The 19,225-nt window shown below is 46.3% G+C and overlaps 1 protein-coding gene across 7 annotated transcripts in view; it reads left to right on the forward strand.

Annotated features, from left to right (window-relative positions):
• Positions 1–4,750: 4,750 nt before the first annotated feature.
• The window catches only part of ESRRG (estrogen related receptor gamma), a 394,158-nt gene continuing 379,683 nt past the window's right edge, over positions 4,751–19,225 (forward strand). For 3 of the 7 annotated variants that reach the window (XM_066178251.1, XM_066178257.1, XM_066178259.1), the window contains exon 1: positions 6,072–6,091. Coding sequence is in view for 1 of the 7 variants with exons in the window: in XM_066178249.1 (XP_066034346.1) it covers positions 4,842–4,843 (2 nt within the window). In the remaining 6 variants the exon portion in view is untranslated. Of the gene's footprint in view, positions 4,844–6,004; positions 6,092–19,225 lie in introns of those variants that run through there. The other 4 variants (XM_066178265.1, XM_066178266.1, XM_066178267.1 and 1 more) reach the window with 3 other exon arrangements.

Raw genomic sequence — 19,225 nt, forward strand, 5'->3', positions numbered from 1 at the left:
AAAAGCCTCCACTTAAAAACCATCCCACCAGCAACAACAAATTCCTCAGCTTAAACTGCGGCTCTCTTCAGAGGAGAAAAAAATAAAAAAAATAAAAAAAAAATTAAAAAAAAAAAAAAAAAAAAAAAAAAAAAAAAAAAAGGAAAGGAAAGAATTGCCAAATCAAACTGCTGACTCCTTTTTTCTTATCAAAACACCACAGCATACATCTTAACAGCCTGAAGTAAATCAAATGCGGGACCAGCTGGAACTGGCCAGCTCTTGACCCTCCGTTAATATCAGGTGTGTGCCGCACTTCACTGACAGATTAATTTGTGATCTCAAGTAACTCAGAGCTCCTAAAACTTCCAGTACGGTTGTTAGGACAAGGCTGAAGGTTTTCTTTGGAAAGTGTCACCACTAAAAAAACGTTGGGCTGCTTCTCACTAGATGAAGATACTCCATTACTGATGTCTGATGACTTTGTTCCCTCTATATCTCTTATTTTTAAACTCATACACAGTGCAACTGTGGGACAAAATTCAGATTTATGGCCAAAGCCTGCAGGTGTGCATCTGAGTAACTGGCTGTCCCCTTTTGCACATGGAGCTTCCCCTTGGGGGAATTTGGAAGTGTTCATAGGAATGCATCCCTAAAGAAACCTTTCAGCTCGGGAAAAGAATAAGAGAAGATCTGGGAGAAGTTGCACAGAGTGCACGGAATTGAGAGCAGCTCACAGACTGCAGCTCGGAGGAGAGTGTGCCCATGTGTGTGATCAATATAATCTATTGCGAAAGAGAGCCTCCGTGTTTCTGTGGGGGAAAGAGATTTAGAAATAAGGTCTTTAATTATTACCTGCAGAGAAGTTAAAGTGTAACTCGGCAGTAACATACTCCAGTGCCAGTTTTGGGGGGGGGGGGGGGGGGGGGGGTGAGAGGGCTGCATCAGGCATCTAGCCTGCCTGAAGTGTGTATGTGAATAGAAAAAATTAAAATTAATTTTAAAACCATATTTAATTGAAGGGAAGGGAAAAAATAAGACAAAGCATTGACAAGGCAACAGCAGAAAGATAAGGAGTTCATCCTTCAGGCTGCCGACCTTTCTTTGTGCTTCGTGTGGAGGAGCTGCCTAACAGGCTCTGGAGCTTGTAGCACCCATGCGTGAGGCTTGTGCTCACCCCCTCACTGGCGTTTGTACTACACCTCCCGTAGAGCCCAAATCCTCCGCCTTTCCACCACGGCCTTTCCCTCGCACACGCTGCTCAGGGGCTCGGGTCATAGTGCCCTGCCCGCTTCGACCGCCTCACCCCTCCCGGGGCCGCCGCCGCCCGCGCAGCTTGAGCAGGGCTGCGCTGCTGGCGGCGGCCCCGGGAAGGGGGAGAACGCGGGCGGGTGCTGAACTTGCGCATCTCCTCGCCCCTTTGGAAAATCACCTCCTCCCAACGAAAAGGGCAAGGAGAGCTCTGGGGTTTCCAGGGTTATGCCGATACGGCGGTGTATGTATATATAGACTTTTTTTTTTTTTTTTTTTTTTTTTTTTAAGGCAGTTTTGCTTCTTCGGCAGGTCAGTGTGTAAACTAAAAGTTGTTCCAGGTTGGTCACTTGCAGTCCCAGATGCGCTGTTAACACCTGAGAAAATTACTATTTTTTTAAAGATACCAAAATGCAAAAGCTCTATAGAAACCCCATTTCCTCCTCGCTATTAACTAGCAGTCGCATTGAGAAAGTCATTAGAGCTATAATTAAATATGGGTCTATTTTTGAAGAATGTCCTGCAAAATAGCCCCAAAATATGATGTACTAATTTATTTTTTTTCCTTTGGCACTATAGGTGCTGCCTATGTTTTCCCTCCATTTCCCACACCATGTATATTAAACAGGGAGGGAACATTGCTCTATTGTAGGTGATGACCCCAGACTTCGCCAGGATATTTTGCTCCTCGGTATAAAATTGTGAAGTGGGTCTCTCTTTCAAAATCCCTATACTAGTTTTTATAATTACCTCGTGGTCTAAACTACTTCGCAGTCTATTTCTTAAAGGATGAAAAAAAAATCATGAAAGGAAGGGCGGGGGGGTGGAAAGAAACAAAGTTAGCTGTATTAACATTCGTGCTCGTCTCATCCAGGCTGTCAATAACTTTCGCCGGACCGGGTCCTATGTTTCTGTAGGCGCCCTGCTGAGGCGCGGGTCTGCCCGTGGCTGCCCCGCCTGCCCGGGGCCCCTCGCAGTCCCGGTGCCGCAGCCCCCGACCGCTCCGCGTCCTGGCCTGCGGCCCTCGCTCCGCGGAGCGCTTGTGCTGCACGCCCCGGCGTTTGTGATCTGTCACATTCCAATGGAGAGCTAAATAACTCCCAGTGCTATTTATTGCAGAAAAAAAGGGGGGGGGGGGGGGGGGGGGGGAGAGAGAGAAAGAGAAAAAAACTAAGGAAAACAAGCAGATCTGCCCCCCCCCCCCTTCCCCCCCACGCCCCTTCATCCCCAAGATTTTATTCCTTCTTCTGGAATATTTTCTCCGCGGCCGGTAAAACGCAGTTCACGGCTTTGCTTTGCTTTGCCCTCGGCCGAGGCTGACCGCCGCAGTCCCTCCGGGACCAGCAGCCACGGCCGGAGCCCAGCGCTGGAGCGAAGAACTCGGTGGAGCCTCCGCGGCCGCCAGCCCCGAGCCGAGCCCAGAGCCCCGAACCTGGGCAAGCACTGGGATTTAAACCCGGCCCGGTCTTGCTGTTAACAGGAGCGCGTGTGTTGTTGGTTTGGCTTTTTGTTGGTTGGTGTTTTGGTTTTTTTTTTTTTTTCCCTTTCTCCTTTGTAAGATACGGAAGGTGAATAATGAAATCCCTTCGCTAATAGTTTATGAGCCATGAGATAGGAAATGTGCGCGGATGGACCAGCTTGCCGGGCTGCGCGTCACTCGGGAGCCGGGCGCAGGGAGGAGACGGACTGATGCCGGGGTCGCCGCTCCGGCAGCGGGAGCCGCCACCGGAGCCGGGGGGCCGGGACTGCCCCAGCCGGGGCCACGGGCGGGAGAGAGGCTCAGAGCGAGAGGGCCCGGGGGCCCTGCCTCACCCCCGTGAGCTGCCGGACACGGGCCCCGCGGGCGGCACAAAGGCGGCGTGAGCCCGGACCGGCGCTCCGCCGCCTCCGCCGTGGGGCGTGGGGGCGAGCGGGGAGCGACTTTTAGAACCAATTTGGAGGGAACTGGGGGCGCGGCTCTGACACGGGTGCCGAAAGCCCCTTTCCTCGGTGATTCTGTGGCAGGTCATGTACGCGGGGACAGGGCAGGAGCGAGCGGGAAGCGGTGCCGCCGCCCCCGTGCCCTCCCGGTACGCGTCTCGGTGGCACCCGCGCCTGTACAGGGGCGGACATGTCCCATCAAGCCCTTGCCACGGGATGTCCGAGGGCATTGCTACCTCCCTGCCATAAAAACAAACCACTCATCAGCTCGCTCGGTGTGTGCCATCGAGAGAAGTCGCCGCGGTGCGAACGGGCACCATCTGTCCTGCCATTCCGGGAGACGCAGATATATTTCTTTAGACAGGTCAGCAGTTCTTCCCGGCCAGCCCTGTCAGGCACCTGTCATGGGAGAAAACCTCTTCATAGCTGCCGCGGTGGGATCCTTATCAGCCGCAGCCCCTTTGCTGACAGGGCCCAGCCTTAAGCTTCCCGCAAATCAATGTCCTCGGGGGATGGGGGGCTGTCGTTAGCGGGGGACGCCGAACGTGCCGGTGCCGCTCAGACCTCCGAGAAAACACGGCAGGGAGGGAGGACGGCCCGGGGAGCCGGCCCCGAGGAGCCCGTAGGCTGTCCCGAGGAAGGCCGGGGTGGGCTCTGGAGCAGGGGTTTCCCCTCGGGCCCGAGCCGTCGGGCCAGCCTCTCTACCCACCCGCGAAGGGCCGGGCCCCCGGGCTCCCGCAAGGACGAGATTCCCTGGGCGCGCACGCGTGCCCGGGGCTCCGCTGCGCCGGGCGGGACAGCGGTGTGGGGGCACCGCACCACGGAGCCCCCGCAGCCACGTGTGTCGAGGCGCTTTCTCTCGAGGTGGGCCATCGCTGACCCAAAGCCTCAGTCATACACTTCGTTCCTACCAAAGTACCGCCTTCTTCCCTCCTTCCCCATCCCCCCCCCCCCCCCCCCCAGTAATTCCGACCTGTTTTCTTTTTGTTCTTCACTTGCTTTTAAAATTAGGGCACGTTCAGGGAAGCCTGCCTGGCCGCCTCCTGCATTTCCACACGGTATCGCGTGGACATCTTCCCCCCCACTCCCGAAAAAAAAAAATAAACAAAACACCAAACCAACAACAGGCACCACCACCAAAAGGAAAACCTCAAATGCGCCGTGTGTTCCCAACTTGGAGTTAAAGTCGGTGCTAATACGGGTCAGTTCCTGCCCCTAGCTGGGAAGGCAGGGAGGAGGGTGTAACGTATAGGTTGGTGGGGGGTGGCGGTGGGGGGAGGAACAAAAAAAGCCTCCAAAACAAACAAACAAACAAATCTCGCGCACGATTACAGTAAAGTGAGATTCCTTTCCACACACCCACAACTTTAGCTCTGTCTGCTGCCTGGGGGGTTTTAATCTTGCAAAGAGAAAGGGGGGCTCCCTGCGCAAAATTACGCCTTCTCCTCTCATTTGTTAGCTGATTCCATCAAAAAGTTCGCTATTTATAGGCTACACACACGAACCTGGAGTAATACAAACCCTCCCGTGTTGTTGCCCTCGCAAAGTGGCCGGTCCTGAAGCATCTGATCGGGTTTGTGTGTGCGTGCGAGTGAGAGCGAGCCACGCAGAGAGCGCTGCCATCCAAAAGGGAAAAGAAGAGCTCAAGCTGAGAGACTTATTAATTGCAAAGAGCTGCTCTGCCACCAGCCATGTGAGTAGCTAACAATGATCACCTTTTGCACAGATGGTCAACGATCAGGCACAGACACTTTCTGTCCATTTCCTCCTCCCTCCCCTTTCTTATTTTTTTACTTCCCCTCCTGTATTCTTCCCACCCACCTTTCCTTTTTTTTTTTCCCTTTTTTTTTTTTTCTTTTTAGTTTGAGTTTGCACGGTTTATTCCTCATGAAGAGGAGGAATGAAACGTGGGCAAACGCGGGGGAGAAAGTGTGTTGGAGAAGAGGAAGGAAGGAAGGAAGGAAGGAAGGAAGGAAGGAAGGAAGGAAGGAAGGAAGGAAGGAGTGGTGAAGGGAGAGGAGGAGGAGGGTTTGTTAAGCGATCGCCTTGTCCCCTGAGTCCGAGCCGGCTGGGAATTAGTAACAGCGAGATAGCGGAGGTTGCATCCCTCCCTCTCTCCTCCGCTTTCCTTTTCCTGGATCGCTCAGCCCCCCTGACAATTATTAGCCTGGTATCAACGTGGACAACGGGCTGTATTCATCAAACCTCATTTGGGGAAATTGAAAGGGAATTATAAATAAATAAATAAAGAGAGCTCGAGATCACGCGGGGATAAGGGGTTTTGATCGCTCCGCGTACAGCAATGACTGTCCGTCAGTTCCCAGCCCGCTGCGCAGGCAGGTAGAAAGCGCCTTCAATAGTAGCCCAGTCCCGCGGGCGGAGCGTGCGATTTTGGGGAGAGAGAGCGAGCCCCGGCCCCTCGCCCCCGCCACCCTTTCCCCAGCGAGGGGCGCAGGGGGCGACAGGCAGCGCCTTCCTTCCCCTGCACGAGGTCCCAGCGCTTCCCCGGCAGTGCCGGAGCTCGGCGTAGCACAGTGCGGGAATCCAAGCCCCACGCAGCAGGCAGGGCACGGCACCTGGGGCTGGGGAATTGCACAGTTGCTTCCAGAGCGGGCAAAAAAATGCAATCTGTGCTAGGGAACGCGGCTCTCGGAAAGGTAGGTGTCCTGGTTTGTGCAGGAACGCAGGGCTGGGAGACTCCGCGTGGAAAGGGGGTGGGTGTGGAGAGTGAAAGCGAATTTGTTTCCAGCGTGGAGAGGTGCTTTTCTAACCCAACACTCGAGCTCCAATCACACACTCCGAGGTTAGCGTAGCATTAAATTAACAGGCAGGGTCGGGGTTATCCAGGGCATTATACCGCGTGCCCGGGATGTAACCTCTGCTCATTTATACACAAAGAAGAGGGAGAGACGGAGTTACATCTGGAAAGCCAAAGAGCACGGTGAGTATCGGTATTCGCTGCTCTCCCTCCCATGCCTGGGAACAAAGTTCAAAGGCGGCCGGTGCGGGACTGGGGCAGGCTCCGCCGAAGCCCCCGCTCCCTTTGGAGGCGGCAGCGCAGCCGCCTTTGGACCCAGGACCCCCAGCACAGCCCCTCCGGGGCGAGCCCTCGCTGAGCAGCAAGGAGAACTTGCGGTATCTTGATTAGAACTTTGCTACTTTATGTAGAGAGAAAAAAAATTTAAAGAACCCCAAGATTGACTTGGATGCAGCGCTATTTATAGGTGGCGGTAAAGGCTCCTTTTCAATAAGCAGCCGTGGAAAAGAAACGTCAGAAAACTGGTTGCTTTATTGATCCGAGGTGCTGGACGGTCACAGCCACGCCAGCCAGGCTGCACCTACAAAGTCGCGTGTCCTCTCGGGTTAGACAGCGAGAAGGGGAATAGGATGCGGGTTTTGCTGACCACTGTCTTGGACACGATTCAATTCCCAAGCACAGGTACAGGGCAAAAGAGTGTGAGATGGAAGACTTTTCCCTTTTCTTTCAGACACGCACACAATGCAGGGCACCCGCAGGGCTGAAAGTGGGCCAGGGCTACACGGTAGGTATCAGATCACACAAAACAGAGGAAAGAAATCCAGTTAAAAATACATTAGTTGAAATCAGAGGACGAGCTTGATTATTTTTTTTTTCTTTTAAACAAAGGTGCACGTTAGAACAAGCTGGAAGCACTCTTTGTGCCTGACGGTATCCCCCACGCCCATTGGAAATAAAGCAAGAGGCTTGCTCTTTCTTTGGATCTTTTAAACCTTGTTTTAATTAGATTGCCGAAGTAGGACACCCCGGTGGAAGATGTTTTCAAGTATCCACCTACCTCTCTGCTGTAAGCAGAATTGCTGTCTGCTAAATTGCTTGAAACGCAAAATTCTGCCCCACCCCCAGCTTGGTTTGGCACCTACTCACTTTTTCCCCCGAAATTGCAATGGTTTATGAAAGGTTATTCCATTGGGAGGAAGAAAAACCCCAAACACCCAGCACTAATGAGCTGAGTGGACCTGGAGAGCCTTGCTTTGCTCTGTACAACAGGAAAAGCTTTGGACAGAGAGCGTCCGAAAAACTAATGCTTTTTTTTTTTTTTTTAAGTCCCAGATTGGGCGTATCCTTATATCCTTAGCCTTCTCCTTTAATTTATTTGATTAAATCATAACCAAAACAGACTCATCAGCCTCTCGTATTTCCTCAGCTGTAACCATACGCGAAACCTTTTATATGGAGACAAGTAATTTGCTTTAGTTAACTCAGGGCACAGGCTGTGCTCAAGTTTTCCTCCCGTTCCCAGGGCAGCGTTTCACGCAAACGCATGTTCCAGCTCTGCCTCATGCTCCTCACTCGCCAGCCTCAGGTTTTTAAACTGTTTGTGCCGTTCCCCATCATCCCCTGATTTCTCTCATGACTGATGCTCACGGCAGAGGCTTGCGGGACGAGGGGGCTCTTCCCCATCGGGATTTAGGAGTGGCAGGACTGGTTCAGGGGGAGTCCAGCTCGGTTTGAACTCGGAACCGTGTCCTGGACCGCGTCCCGCGGCCACCCGCATCCCACCTCGGTACCGGGCTCGCGGCTTGCTCCTGCTCCCGGTGAAGAACTAGATTAATTTCACCTTCAGGAAAGAGAGGTTCTCTTAGCTCACTTCTGTCTTAAATCAAAAAGAAAGAAAGGAGGAAGGAGGGGAAAGAAAAACCTCTTAAAGTTTCTCAGGTGAAGCTCGGCTTTCCTTTGGTCATTACTCAAATGAAGAACCGCGTCAATTAACTCCAAATTGGAAATGCCTGCCCGAGAATAATAATGATAATTCTCTGCCGTTCCCTAAGAGGTGGTTGCAGGATGGCACTTAGTGCGTGTGGTCCCTAATGACAGGATTGCTGCCCTGCCCGGGGTTTGGCTCTCCCTGCCCCGCTGGCTTCGCTCTGAGCTCGGGCAGCGACGCCGGGCACGGCTGTCCTGCCCAAACCTTCCCCCTCTTCCCTTGCTCCCTGCCCGCAGCCGCACGGGGTTTATACCTCCCACGGCCAGCACAGTATGACCGCGCCACGAAAACAGATTTAATTACCCTCATCCCTCGATAAGAGGGCAGGGGCCTCATAGCAACAGGTAACGAGGGCACCTGCGGCTCTCCAAGGTTGTTTAACAGATAGCAGAGGGAGCAGGACGCTTGCCAGAGGGTCGCTTTTGGTAAGATGGGGTGTGGGACCATCAGAAAAGGGGTGCATAGCGATACTTTGGCAAAAGTTTAACGTTGCTGAGAGGGGAGCGGGACCCCCGCAGCGAAACGGGAAGCGCTGCTTCGCCTCGGCTTCTTGCTCGCTGTTTTCAAGCTGTCCCTAAAAGCCCCTCAAGCCGTCCCGCGGAGCGGCCCCGGCTCTGGGACCGTGGCTGTGGGGTCGACACGTGTTGCTCTCCTGGGGAACGCGTCGCCTGCGGGGGATGCTGCTGAGGATGCTCCGTGCGGGCCCTCGCTGGGATAGGGCGGCGCGGCCAGGAAGGCACGGCCGTGTGCGGGGGTAGCGGGCCAGCCTCCCCCCGCTTATTTCATCGCTGAGGGCACGGCAGGAGCGGGCGCTGCTCGGTCGGGCAGAACCAGACCCCGAGCAAGCCCTGGCAGAGTCTGTGTTGGGGCTCAGAGGGCGGGTGGGGCGCCCACGGCCACCCCGGAGCGGCCCGGCTCAGCAGCCGCCGGGGCTCCGCGGCGGGCGGGCAGGGCTGACCCTAGGGCGGCCGGAGGGGAGGGTCTCCGGCCTGACCCGAAAGGGGGGAGCTCCCCCTTTCCTTCCCTCCCTTTCCTACCCCTTCCCAGCTCTTTGTTCTTTGCCCCTTTGTTCTTCTCGAAGTTTCCAGGGGGGGTTGCTGGTGCGGAGCAAAGTTGCCGAAAGCCGAGGAATTACAATAAGTGGATGTCTGAGCAAGGAGAGAGGGTGGGGGTCCCTTCCCAGGGCTAGGAGCTATTCCCCAAATCCCGCCGCGTTGTCTGCTTGCGCAAGGGGTCGGTGTGGGGTACTGGAGCCGGGCCGTGCCCGCAGTGATGCTGAGGCAGAGGAGGCTCCTGCTGCCACAGCACCAGGGGACCAGCACCCCTTTTGCCATTTAAATGCGTTCTGGGGAACAAGCGTCCTTTCTGACCTTTCTGATGGGAAAGGGAAGAAAATAATAATAATTAGTGAACATGTCGTCGTGAGCTGAGGAGGTAGGTGACAGAGATGAAGGTTTGCTGAATGCTAGATTTGAGGGCACACGTACTGGTTTGGGATGCACAGTCTCAGAATGGTTTTGTCTCCATCACTTTCTTTTTGCTGCTTTTCGTGTTTGCTTGATAGGGCTACGGTAAAGTGTTGTCAGGAGTTAAACAAGTTGGGGCTTAATTTCAAAGTAGGTGGACTGTCTTCATAGAGCAGCATCACAGCTTAAAAGACAAGTAATGGGAGATTGCAGTGTGGTTCTGTAGTGACAATAATACCAAAGCTTCCTTGGGAAAGGAAAGCATCTTTATTTGGTACAATGTGAAGTAGTCTTATCCCTTCTTTACTAATCATTATTGAATTTTAGAGAACTACACGCTTATTTTGCCTTGCACTAAGAAATCCCAAATAACTTCACAAACATCTGTTATCACAGGATTCTTACCTCTCCTCCCGATACAAAAGAGTAGAAAAACACTTCATTTGGGTGAGTTAGGTATTGGGAAAGCTGATGTGAGAAAGGACGTTTTGATATGATGCATTGGAGGAGGTCGCAGCAGGTTACAGATAGGGCCAGGTCAGAGTTCTGAACTCCAGCACGCTTCCCTAACAGTGCTGCCATGCTCCCACCTTTATAACTGAGGATATCATGGATGATTGTAGCACTTTAGCTTTCACTGAAAAGCTGCATGAATCTAATTCTTGTAATCACGAGAACATCCACAAATATTTGCTGTTTTTACATAGGTAGAGATCCTTGAAAATTATTTAAGAAAATATTATATTTGCAGTAGTTTTGTATTACATAAAAATGCCACAAATGTTTATTATGATGTGCTAAATTTTCAGAAGCTGTATAACTTTTTTTTCTGGTATTCAACAAAGTTGAGAAGTGAGGTGAGATCAGATTGGGGTTGATTAAACAAATGTTCTAGACTGGGATCTTTTTAATGTGAATACACTTATAGGGGTCAGCCCATCCTTCTAGCAGAGGTTAAACCTATTTTTCCAATGAAATGGGGTTTGATTTGAGGTGATGTGGGGCCTGTTCTGGCTTTGTTTTTTCTGATGTTTAGGCCATACAGTACCAGTGAGAAATCTGGGAACCTTGCAACTGTAAAACACAGCTTTAGCTATTTCAAGGTGGCAACTCAAACACAGAAGATGTCCATGAAAACTTTGACCTTTATTATTTAGGATCATGATTCAGAGTTGAATGTGACAATTGGTCAGTAGCAAATTAGAAAAGATACAGGTATTGCACCAGATACTGTGGTGATAGCTCGATTTTCTAGCTGTGTCTCCCCACACAAGTCTATTGGCTTACTGTTTAAATCCAGAGGCCGGCAGCACTGCGTACTGTTCTGTTTATATCCCAGTGCTCATAATGTGGTGTTGCAATATCCAGGTAAAAATGTTCAATGCCGTTTACAACAAGGAATCTGCCTTGAGCAATGCTGTAATCAGTAACAGCCAATGTTACTGAGAGCAACAGCTTCTGCAAATGCCTTACTGCCACAAGTTAACTCAAGTGCAGCTGTAATTGTGCTCAAAACTAAATAAAAGCAGATGGACGAGAAGGAGAATACAAACCAAATTGGAAAAATGGATTTTAGAGAATGCTGTGTGTGACCAACAAAGGCTTCTTCTGTCTCAGTAATGATGACAATTAGAGGAACAAGTGATGTTAGTGGGTGCTTGTTCAAATAGAGGGTTTCTGCAGCATGAGAAAAATTATTTTCTGATTCAAAAGCATCCACTAAAGAAAGGGTGGTTGCATTTTTTTATGTTAAATAGTCTTTTCTCTTTACCTGTGCTTTTTTGCTGATGTAGGTAGATTTCCTTTCAGCAGATGAGAAATGTATATACATTTTTAAAAAACGAAACAGACAACCCCCTACGATTTCCCTTGGAAATTCTGCCATCGAATACAAGTTACTAAATATTGCACAGGATTTTAAAATGCAAATCTAAATATATAGTTTGGATCCTGTCATCTTGGTTTTTGGAGCAGGGGACAAAACTTCTGTGTTGTAGCAGTTTGTTAAACTGCCAAATTTAAAGGAGATGTCAGGCAAGACCTTTTACCTCTGTATTTTTATCACCTTTGTCTGTCAAAAAATACTTGCAGAAAATGAGGGGGAAATCCCCATTGTTTTTGATTTTACTTTCCTTGCATTTATTAATATATCTAGAGCAATTCCAAACAGCATCAGTGCAGAGGAATATGGCATAAAATCAGAATAAGGACGAGATTAAAAATGAGCACTCTGTGCTTTGTAATGGACACTTCTAGGCATAGGTGTGAATGAATACTGATTCTTTTATACAGTTCTTAAATGGAAAAGCCTCAAGTTTACAACAAAGGTAAACAGCATGTCGTGCTGCATTTAGCAGATGTTGGCTTGCTAACTTTAGGGAAATAGAGAGAATGGTCCCCTTGACATCCCTGCAGAGAATTACATGTTGCTAGAGAAGAAAGGAGAGCACATGCCTATAAGAATTTTACTGAGATTAGAGCGTTAGCATCTTTGATACTGTATTTATTTTTCTTTTATTTGCTTATCTCAGCCTTAACAAAATTAATTTTTTTCCATTAAATGCCCGTGTTTAATTCTGTCCATTTATACATAACAAAATTAAAAGAGCCTATAGGATAATCCAGATTTCAGGCTTTCAAATGTTACAAGTGCCTTATGTGCTTACTTTATGTGTAAAATTACCAATAGCCATAGGAAATAGTAGTTCACTTTGGCTAAGATTCTGTTGCTGAATAAATAGCATTTAGATTTTTTTTTCTTACTGTTACGTCATGTATAGAGAGAGCTGGAGCTCATTTCATCGTATAGGATAGGAATACAATTAGGATGTTGACTGAACATTTGCAGAAAATATTGGAGATAATGGCATGTTTCCATCTAAGTATTTCAACTGTTTCAAAATTTGTCATTCTTAATAAATAGAGTTGTAATAATAAACTTAGAAACTACTTCCCCATGTTTATATTCTGTCACACATGACTTCTTATTCAAAGCACAAAAATAAATATTTCTCCATATTTTCGTAGTGACTCGTGACCCTGATGTACAGCACTGGCAAAATACAGGCAATCCCTTCCCTCAAAACATGTGCAAGAATTGCATGTTATTGCCCATGTGTGGGATTTTGAAAATACATCAGTAATGTGTAAGTGGCTCTGGCTCTAAACACGGAGGGAGAAAAGATTATAAATCAGTATCAGTTCATTCTAAGTAACCAATTAAGATAAAGGCTCTGGTCTGTTTTCATTGCAGTTGACACTGAAACTCTTTTGACTTTGAATAGCTTCCTCTTACTGCTTGGGTTGTGGAAATCCCAGTCAGCATTTTGGTCTCCTTGTGCAGAAATACACAGAACTGACATCATCTTCTTTGTTGAAAACTCCAGTTCCAGGCCTTAATTTCTTTAAATATTTCTACTTCATATTTTTGTATTTTTCATCATGCAGTAGGAAGTTTGCCCTCCTCCCTCTCCCCTGAAATAGTTATCACGTCTGTGAGTGGCATCTTCGGTGTTTTGTGTTTAACTATTTCAAACCTCCATTCAAATACAGCATTAATGATTTTTTTTTCATTCATATCAAATACAAATTCTTACATTGATGCCAGTCTTGGGAAGCTGCCAATGAACTGTTGCTGCTAAGTTTAGCATCCATTCATGATGGCTGCTAAAATGGGTGAGGAACTTGCACATTTTCTTCCAGTTAGGAAAATTTTCAAGTAGAACTGAGCTATGTAATTCCGTGCAGATGCTTATCACGCAATGCTTTCTGAACAAATTAAAGCACTATTTATTATCTTTTTTTTTTTACCTTATTCTTTCATATTTTTGTATTCACATGAGAAGAGCAAGATATCTGAAACAGGCTTGCAATTTATAATTTAAAATAGTTTTTTAAATGAGGAATCAAAAATGCACAGATCTCTGAACTATAAATAAGACTTTTTTTCTCTTTCTAACTTGAATTTTCTCTGAATAATTTTCTTCTCTCCTCCCTCCATATTCATCTTGCCTACTTGAAAAATGTTGGAAGTAATATGCATTTTAGTAGGATACAGGGTAGTGACTCCACCATGTTCAAAAGACACTTGGAGTTCTTAATAACATGTTTTTGTAGTAAGTGTTAAATACTTTTAGGCTAATTGAATCTTTTACATATGTAAAAAAAACCCCCAAAACGTAATCCAGTGATGGTTTCCAGTGACACCTGGATATAAAAAGATTCTTCAGCTGCACACATATGTGAACTACTACTGACATCAGGTGCTGCTGTGGTGGATGGTGTATTCAGGTGCAAAAAAAAAAAAAAAAAAACCAACCAAAAAAACCCCACCAAAAAAACAGAGGGGGAATTTATGCTCCTAAATTCAGTGATACCAACTTCTCTTAAATACTGAGTAAAGAAATTTGTCCTTTTTGTTTTTCTTTTTCTTTTTCCAATCTGTAATAGCATCTTGCAGTGGAGTTAAGTGTGATAGATAAATATAGATATCTATGACAGATACAGATGTGTGTGTATATATATGTATCTCATTACAGCCAAGGAAAAATTTACTCAAGGGGACAAACTTGCTTTTAAGGAAGTGCTACATAAAAGAGAAACTTTATGCATCCAATGTTATCTGTCTTGGTAGAATAAGAAAAAAGCAGTTGTGCTTAAGGAAGGTTAGATGCTACATTTTCAGTAATTATGTAAGAAAGGATGACCTGTAGTAGACCCATGTAAGTGAGAGTAACTATAATGCATAGATTGTATCTCAGTTCCTTTACTGATTACCTGGCAAATAAATTTTCATCACTATTTCAAAATAAAAATTCTTTAAGAGGGAAAACGTACAATAAATTCAACCATAGAATGCTGGGGTCTGAAGTTTTTTTGATTGTTAGGTAGCAGCAGCATTCATAGGAAAATACTCAAATTGGAGGTAACAATAGCTGAGGGACTGTGCTGGTACTGGCATAGATCTTTCCTGAATTAACAGAAAATGCAAAACAAATAATTTGTCATTGGAGTGCGGGCATCTTTCAAATCACATTGAAACTAATCTCATCTCTAAGGCTGGCATCATATCCATTGAAATCGCTGAGATTCATGTTCCATAGTCTGGCACTTCTGCAATATTTACTAATTTTTGAACGGCTTATTTTGATATTAATAGTTTTGAATGGTTGGGTAGAAAAGATGTGGTAAACCTGTGATTGATTGTAACACTTGATATTTAACAGGTGAACTTGTTCTGTTCTTCCAAGGGGCACCCAAGACATAATCCTGACTTTCATATAAGGGAACTGAGGCACAGAGAGAGAAATGACTCTCAGAAGCCCAAGTTCCCAATGACATGTTGGTGATCGTTTTAGGAATACAGAGCAGGTTGCATGTACCTTCGACACACAGGCTGTAGCCTCATAAAGTGTGTTCATTTCACGGTGTCTTCACAAACTTCTGACACCTTGTTTCAACAATTTCCTCTAGAGGTTTGTGACACATTTTCATTTAGTGGCAACCCTTCACTCATCAAATGTCTATAGAGCTTGTAGCTTGTGGTCATCTGTATGAGGATTGGAAGACCTGGTAATCTTTCCAGCATCCAAAGAACTTCTTGACTGTTAGCTCCTGTATTTCTAAGTGCAAGAGCAGAATTATGTGAAATCAGATGGAATTACTCTTGCATAGCATTTCTTGGACTGAGGGCAGGGGGAGAAAAGCTAGCATCCCATTTTTAAATGCTCACAGCAGCATAAAAGCTGAGGCAGAAAACATGAATTGTAGTGGGAAATAGTGAAGGGCCATTTCTATTGGACTTGTACCTAAAGAATTATCCTGAGAAGTGGCAACTACTGCTGGAATAGAGGAAACTGTTTCTGGATGTTAACTCTGAGTGGTCTTGGTCTTGAGCAGCAGTCTCATAACAACTGAACATTACTACAGCAATCTTTCAAAAATCATTACTCATACAAAAGAGTTAAAGAGAAAAAAAATTGGTTCATGCAAAACCATGTCTCCTACCGTGTATCAGGCTGTAGTAAGTAAGGTTAGGAATATTTTTTTACATTAACAGGCATTAAAATGGTTGACTGTTGATCAGGGCCATGCTTTTCCTTTTTCTCTAGTCTTAACTGAGCACTCATGTCCCAAGGGTTCAGAGCAGGGGCACAGAGACTTAGCTGTGTGTTCAAGCCTGAAAGGTGTAACACAGGTTCTTGGGAAGGCTCCAAAGGACTTGGAAAGGGTGTTTGTGAGCTAGTGCCTCTACTTCTCAGCAGAAATATAGTGGCAAAACATTATGGTGGAATTTCTAAACTAGTGAAATTGTTTTAGAGCAATGAACTGTACCATAGTGTCCAGTAGCACAGTGCAAAAATTTGCTCTAAGTAAAATCACCCTTGGTGAAATAAATGAGAAGGAAATAATGGACACAGCTAAACTCTGGGTACTGTATATAAAAAACAGTGTTAGGAGAAAATGGTTTGGTATCAGTCAGTAATGCGAGTCTCCCTGAGGTCTTTTTTAATTCTCCTGTAACTGAAATGAGAACTGGCTGCAACGTGAGAGAACTTGAGGGACGTGTTAAACGATGATGTTTTATGTACACCTTGTAGCAGGCTGGTGGACACAGCAACATACTCAATACCAGGCTGAAAGTTTTCTGCCAGATAAGAGGCATATTTGGCCATCTCACGGGAGAGGGTAAATGGGGACGCAGAGATCTTTGCAAGGGAAGCAGTTCCCCAATGTTACCTTCTCTGTGCCCTCCTCTGCAGAATCCCATTCAGAGGATGAACTCCAGCCTGGCAGCCTGGCTTGTAAGTGCTGCCACACCTGGCTGGATACCAGGTCCCTCCTCCCCTGCCTGCTTTTTGCTGTGCAAAAAGGCAGTGCCAGGTGGCTACGGCTGTCCTCTTTTCTTCTTTCCTTTTGGCTGGAGCTGCCATCTGACCAGGGGGGTAACATGGAAAAGGCTGATCCCTTCCATGACCTGTTTGGGGCTATAACTGCATAGCCCAAAATTGAAAAGACAGTCCTTTGTAGCGAGTCTCATGCTTTTCGTGAAAATGCTTGACACTCTGTCATCCAACTACAGAGCAGATTAAATGACTGGCATTATTTCGAAGCATCTTTTATGTTCTACTTTGCTATCTACAAGTAGATACATACAGATTTTGGGATTATCCTTTATATTCCTTTCTGAATCTTCTAAGACAAAAACAAGACCAAAATTATTCCTTCCTTATTAAAGGCATTAAAAAACCTCACCCTGAAAACCACAACCCCAAAACGAATTGGATCATGTATTTTTATAGAAATTGATAAATTGGCATGTATTGTCTTAGGTATGACAAAGTTCCTAAAGCTTTTTAAACTTGAGGTTTGTAACCATTAACGAACCATGATTCAGTAATGCAGTGGAAATAGCACAGCTGAAAAGGAAATAATTTGTCTCCTTGACAGAATTATCCTTACCCTGTGTGTAGGAAAAGCCTTCATAGTTGGCTGCCTTTACTGCAATCACTGGTGTACTTTTTTTCCCCAGGATATCCCATTGTTTGCCACTCTCCTTCTGCAATCACTTTTGTAGTGCTTTTGGAAGCAGGAACTTTTTCTGGTTAAATGTTTTGTGCAGCACCTAACAAATTTACTATTCCCCCCCAGATAATGCTACTATGCTGTAAATTCCTAAGGAGAACACATCTCTGGTAGTGTGCAGTTAAATCTGGTGCAGTTACCCCGTTTTTTGTAGCCATTGCTCTGCAGTGACACTTGGTTGGGTCTGACAGCAGCAGGTTTCTTGCTCTCCCTTTTGAGAGAAGGCAAGAGAGAAGGACCTACTATTTTGGGAGTTATTTCAGTCAAAAGCTGAGACCTGTAGTCCTGAAAACATCAGGACAGGAGAACATGCAGCTCTTGGCAGCAGCAAGCCCCAGCCCCACTAATTTCTGCACTGCCCAGAAATTAACTTCAAGAGTCTCAAAATTGTCATTAAAATTCAATTGTTTTCCTTCACATTTAGACATCCGCCCATGGAAAAACACCCATTGTATAACTTCTCTCCCTCTCCCTGGAGGATGGGAAGGTTGCAGCCCTAATGGTGGCTGAAAAGACAGAGGGAAGAAAATGAGCTTACCTTGCTGCCCTAAAGTTAAGCAGTAATCCACATGGCACCAACACTGAAATACCTAATAATCTGGATGTAGAATTTAATTGCCAAAGATTTCACATCGGTTTTGCTTCTGTCTTGGCTGTATAGATAGCTACAACTTTATTTTTTTTTCTTGCTTCTGGTTTTTTTCATATATATATATATATGTATGTATGTATGTATATATATATATATATATATATATATGTATGTATGTATATAATATGACCAAAATGCCATGGAAATAATGCAACTTCTCAATTTTTAAATTCAAGATTGAAAATTGGATTCTCACCTAGTATAAACTGGTATGACTCCACTGGGCTTTCACTGGCTGCATATCATGTTTCTAGTCTGTGGCTCTGACCAGGTAATTACCGAGTAAGACTTCACCATAACATAACATTCATCTGGAGCAATGGAATTCAGGGCTCTGACCAAGGTTAGGCAGCTAAATATTAGTAAATGCCTTGGGTCTGCGGAATAAGATCTTTTCACTTTTCTCATAGTTTTCCATCATGAACAACTGGATTAAAACTGTTGTTCTCTCCTTCCCATTAGCCTCTTGGCCATCTGAGGCTTGCCTGGTGTAAGGGGAAGAATGAGTTCAGTATCATATTTCACTGAGGGGTCTAGAAATGAGCATCTTTAATGCACACCAAATGAGCTAAATTACAGGGGAGTGTTTCCAGCAGGCATTCCAGGGCTGTGAATACAGCCTGGGAACGCATGGGCCAGCATGCTTTGTCACCCTGGCTGATGCCTAGAGAGGCCTCCCTACATGCTTCTGTACACCATTTTCTACCTATATCTATCCCATCTTTGCAAGCACAGCTATTTGTGCGTGCCTGGGGATGTACTGACGCATTCTGAAAAGTCAGAAGACTCACTGAACTTTTAGAGCTGGATAATGTCAATGTGCTTCAAGCAGGGTCTGGATGGACTTGAGGTCCTTCTATGCAAAATTATTTAAGACCCAACATTGACCTATCCATCTTTTAACTCAACATGCCAGCTGAAGTTGTGCAACCTCAGGGAAGATAATTAATACAAACAGTGTTGGGGTTCCATAATGGAGTGTCTTGGGCGCTTTCTTCTGACTGCAATAGTATCAGCTCCTCTGTCATTATATAAAACAGAGCACTTGGAGAATTCAAGTTCAGGGATGAAGGGTTTTGTGTTTGCTCTTCTTCCAGTCTGGAAACTATTCTATGCATAGGCTGCTTCCACTCTCCTGTCGAAGCTCTACCCATCAGCATTTAAGGTCATTCAGGCAAGAGAAGGGAAGCAGCAGAGAGCATGACTGTGGCCTCCTGTGAAAACATTGAATTATGTGGGGTAATCCTGGATTTCTGGCTTCCAGGACTCCTTTAGCACTTACACATTAAGAATAAAATACATTAATGGGCTTTTGAGAATTCCTGAGATACGACCTTAATCATAGCTAGAGCCTATCTGCCATTAAACATAATACCTTCTTGATAGCCACCTCATGCTACTTTGGCATTGAGGTCTATTTGGAAAGGCAAGAGGCATTCTGGAAATCTTGCAGTGAGTACCTGCATCCCCAGGCATGAGGCCCATCAAGTACTGTTTTGCACCTGTACTTTCCCCAGTGTGCTGCCTGTCCCTTGCACACACAGCACGGCTGCTGAAATGCAGACTTGCTGTACATCGCTTGTTGCTTTAATATTTGTGCAGCGTGTCAAAGGGGAAAGGGCTTAAAT

Source organism: Chamaea fasciata, unplaced genomic scaffold (genome assembly GCF_029207755.1).
Source record: "Chamaea fasciata isolate MVZ Bird 193981 ecotype frontalis unplaced genomic scaffold, bChaFas1.0.hap1 SCAF_3, whole genome shotgun sequence".
NCBI classification, from domain to species: domain Eukaryota; kingdom Metazoa; phylum Chordata; class Aves; order Passeriformes; family Sylviidae; genus Chamaea; species Chamaea fasciata.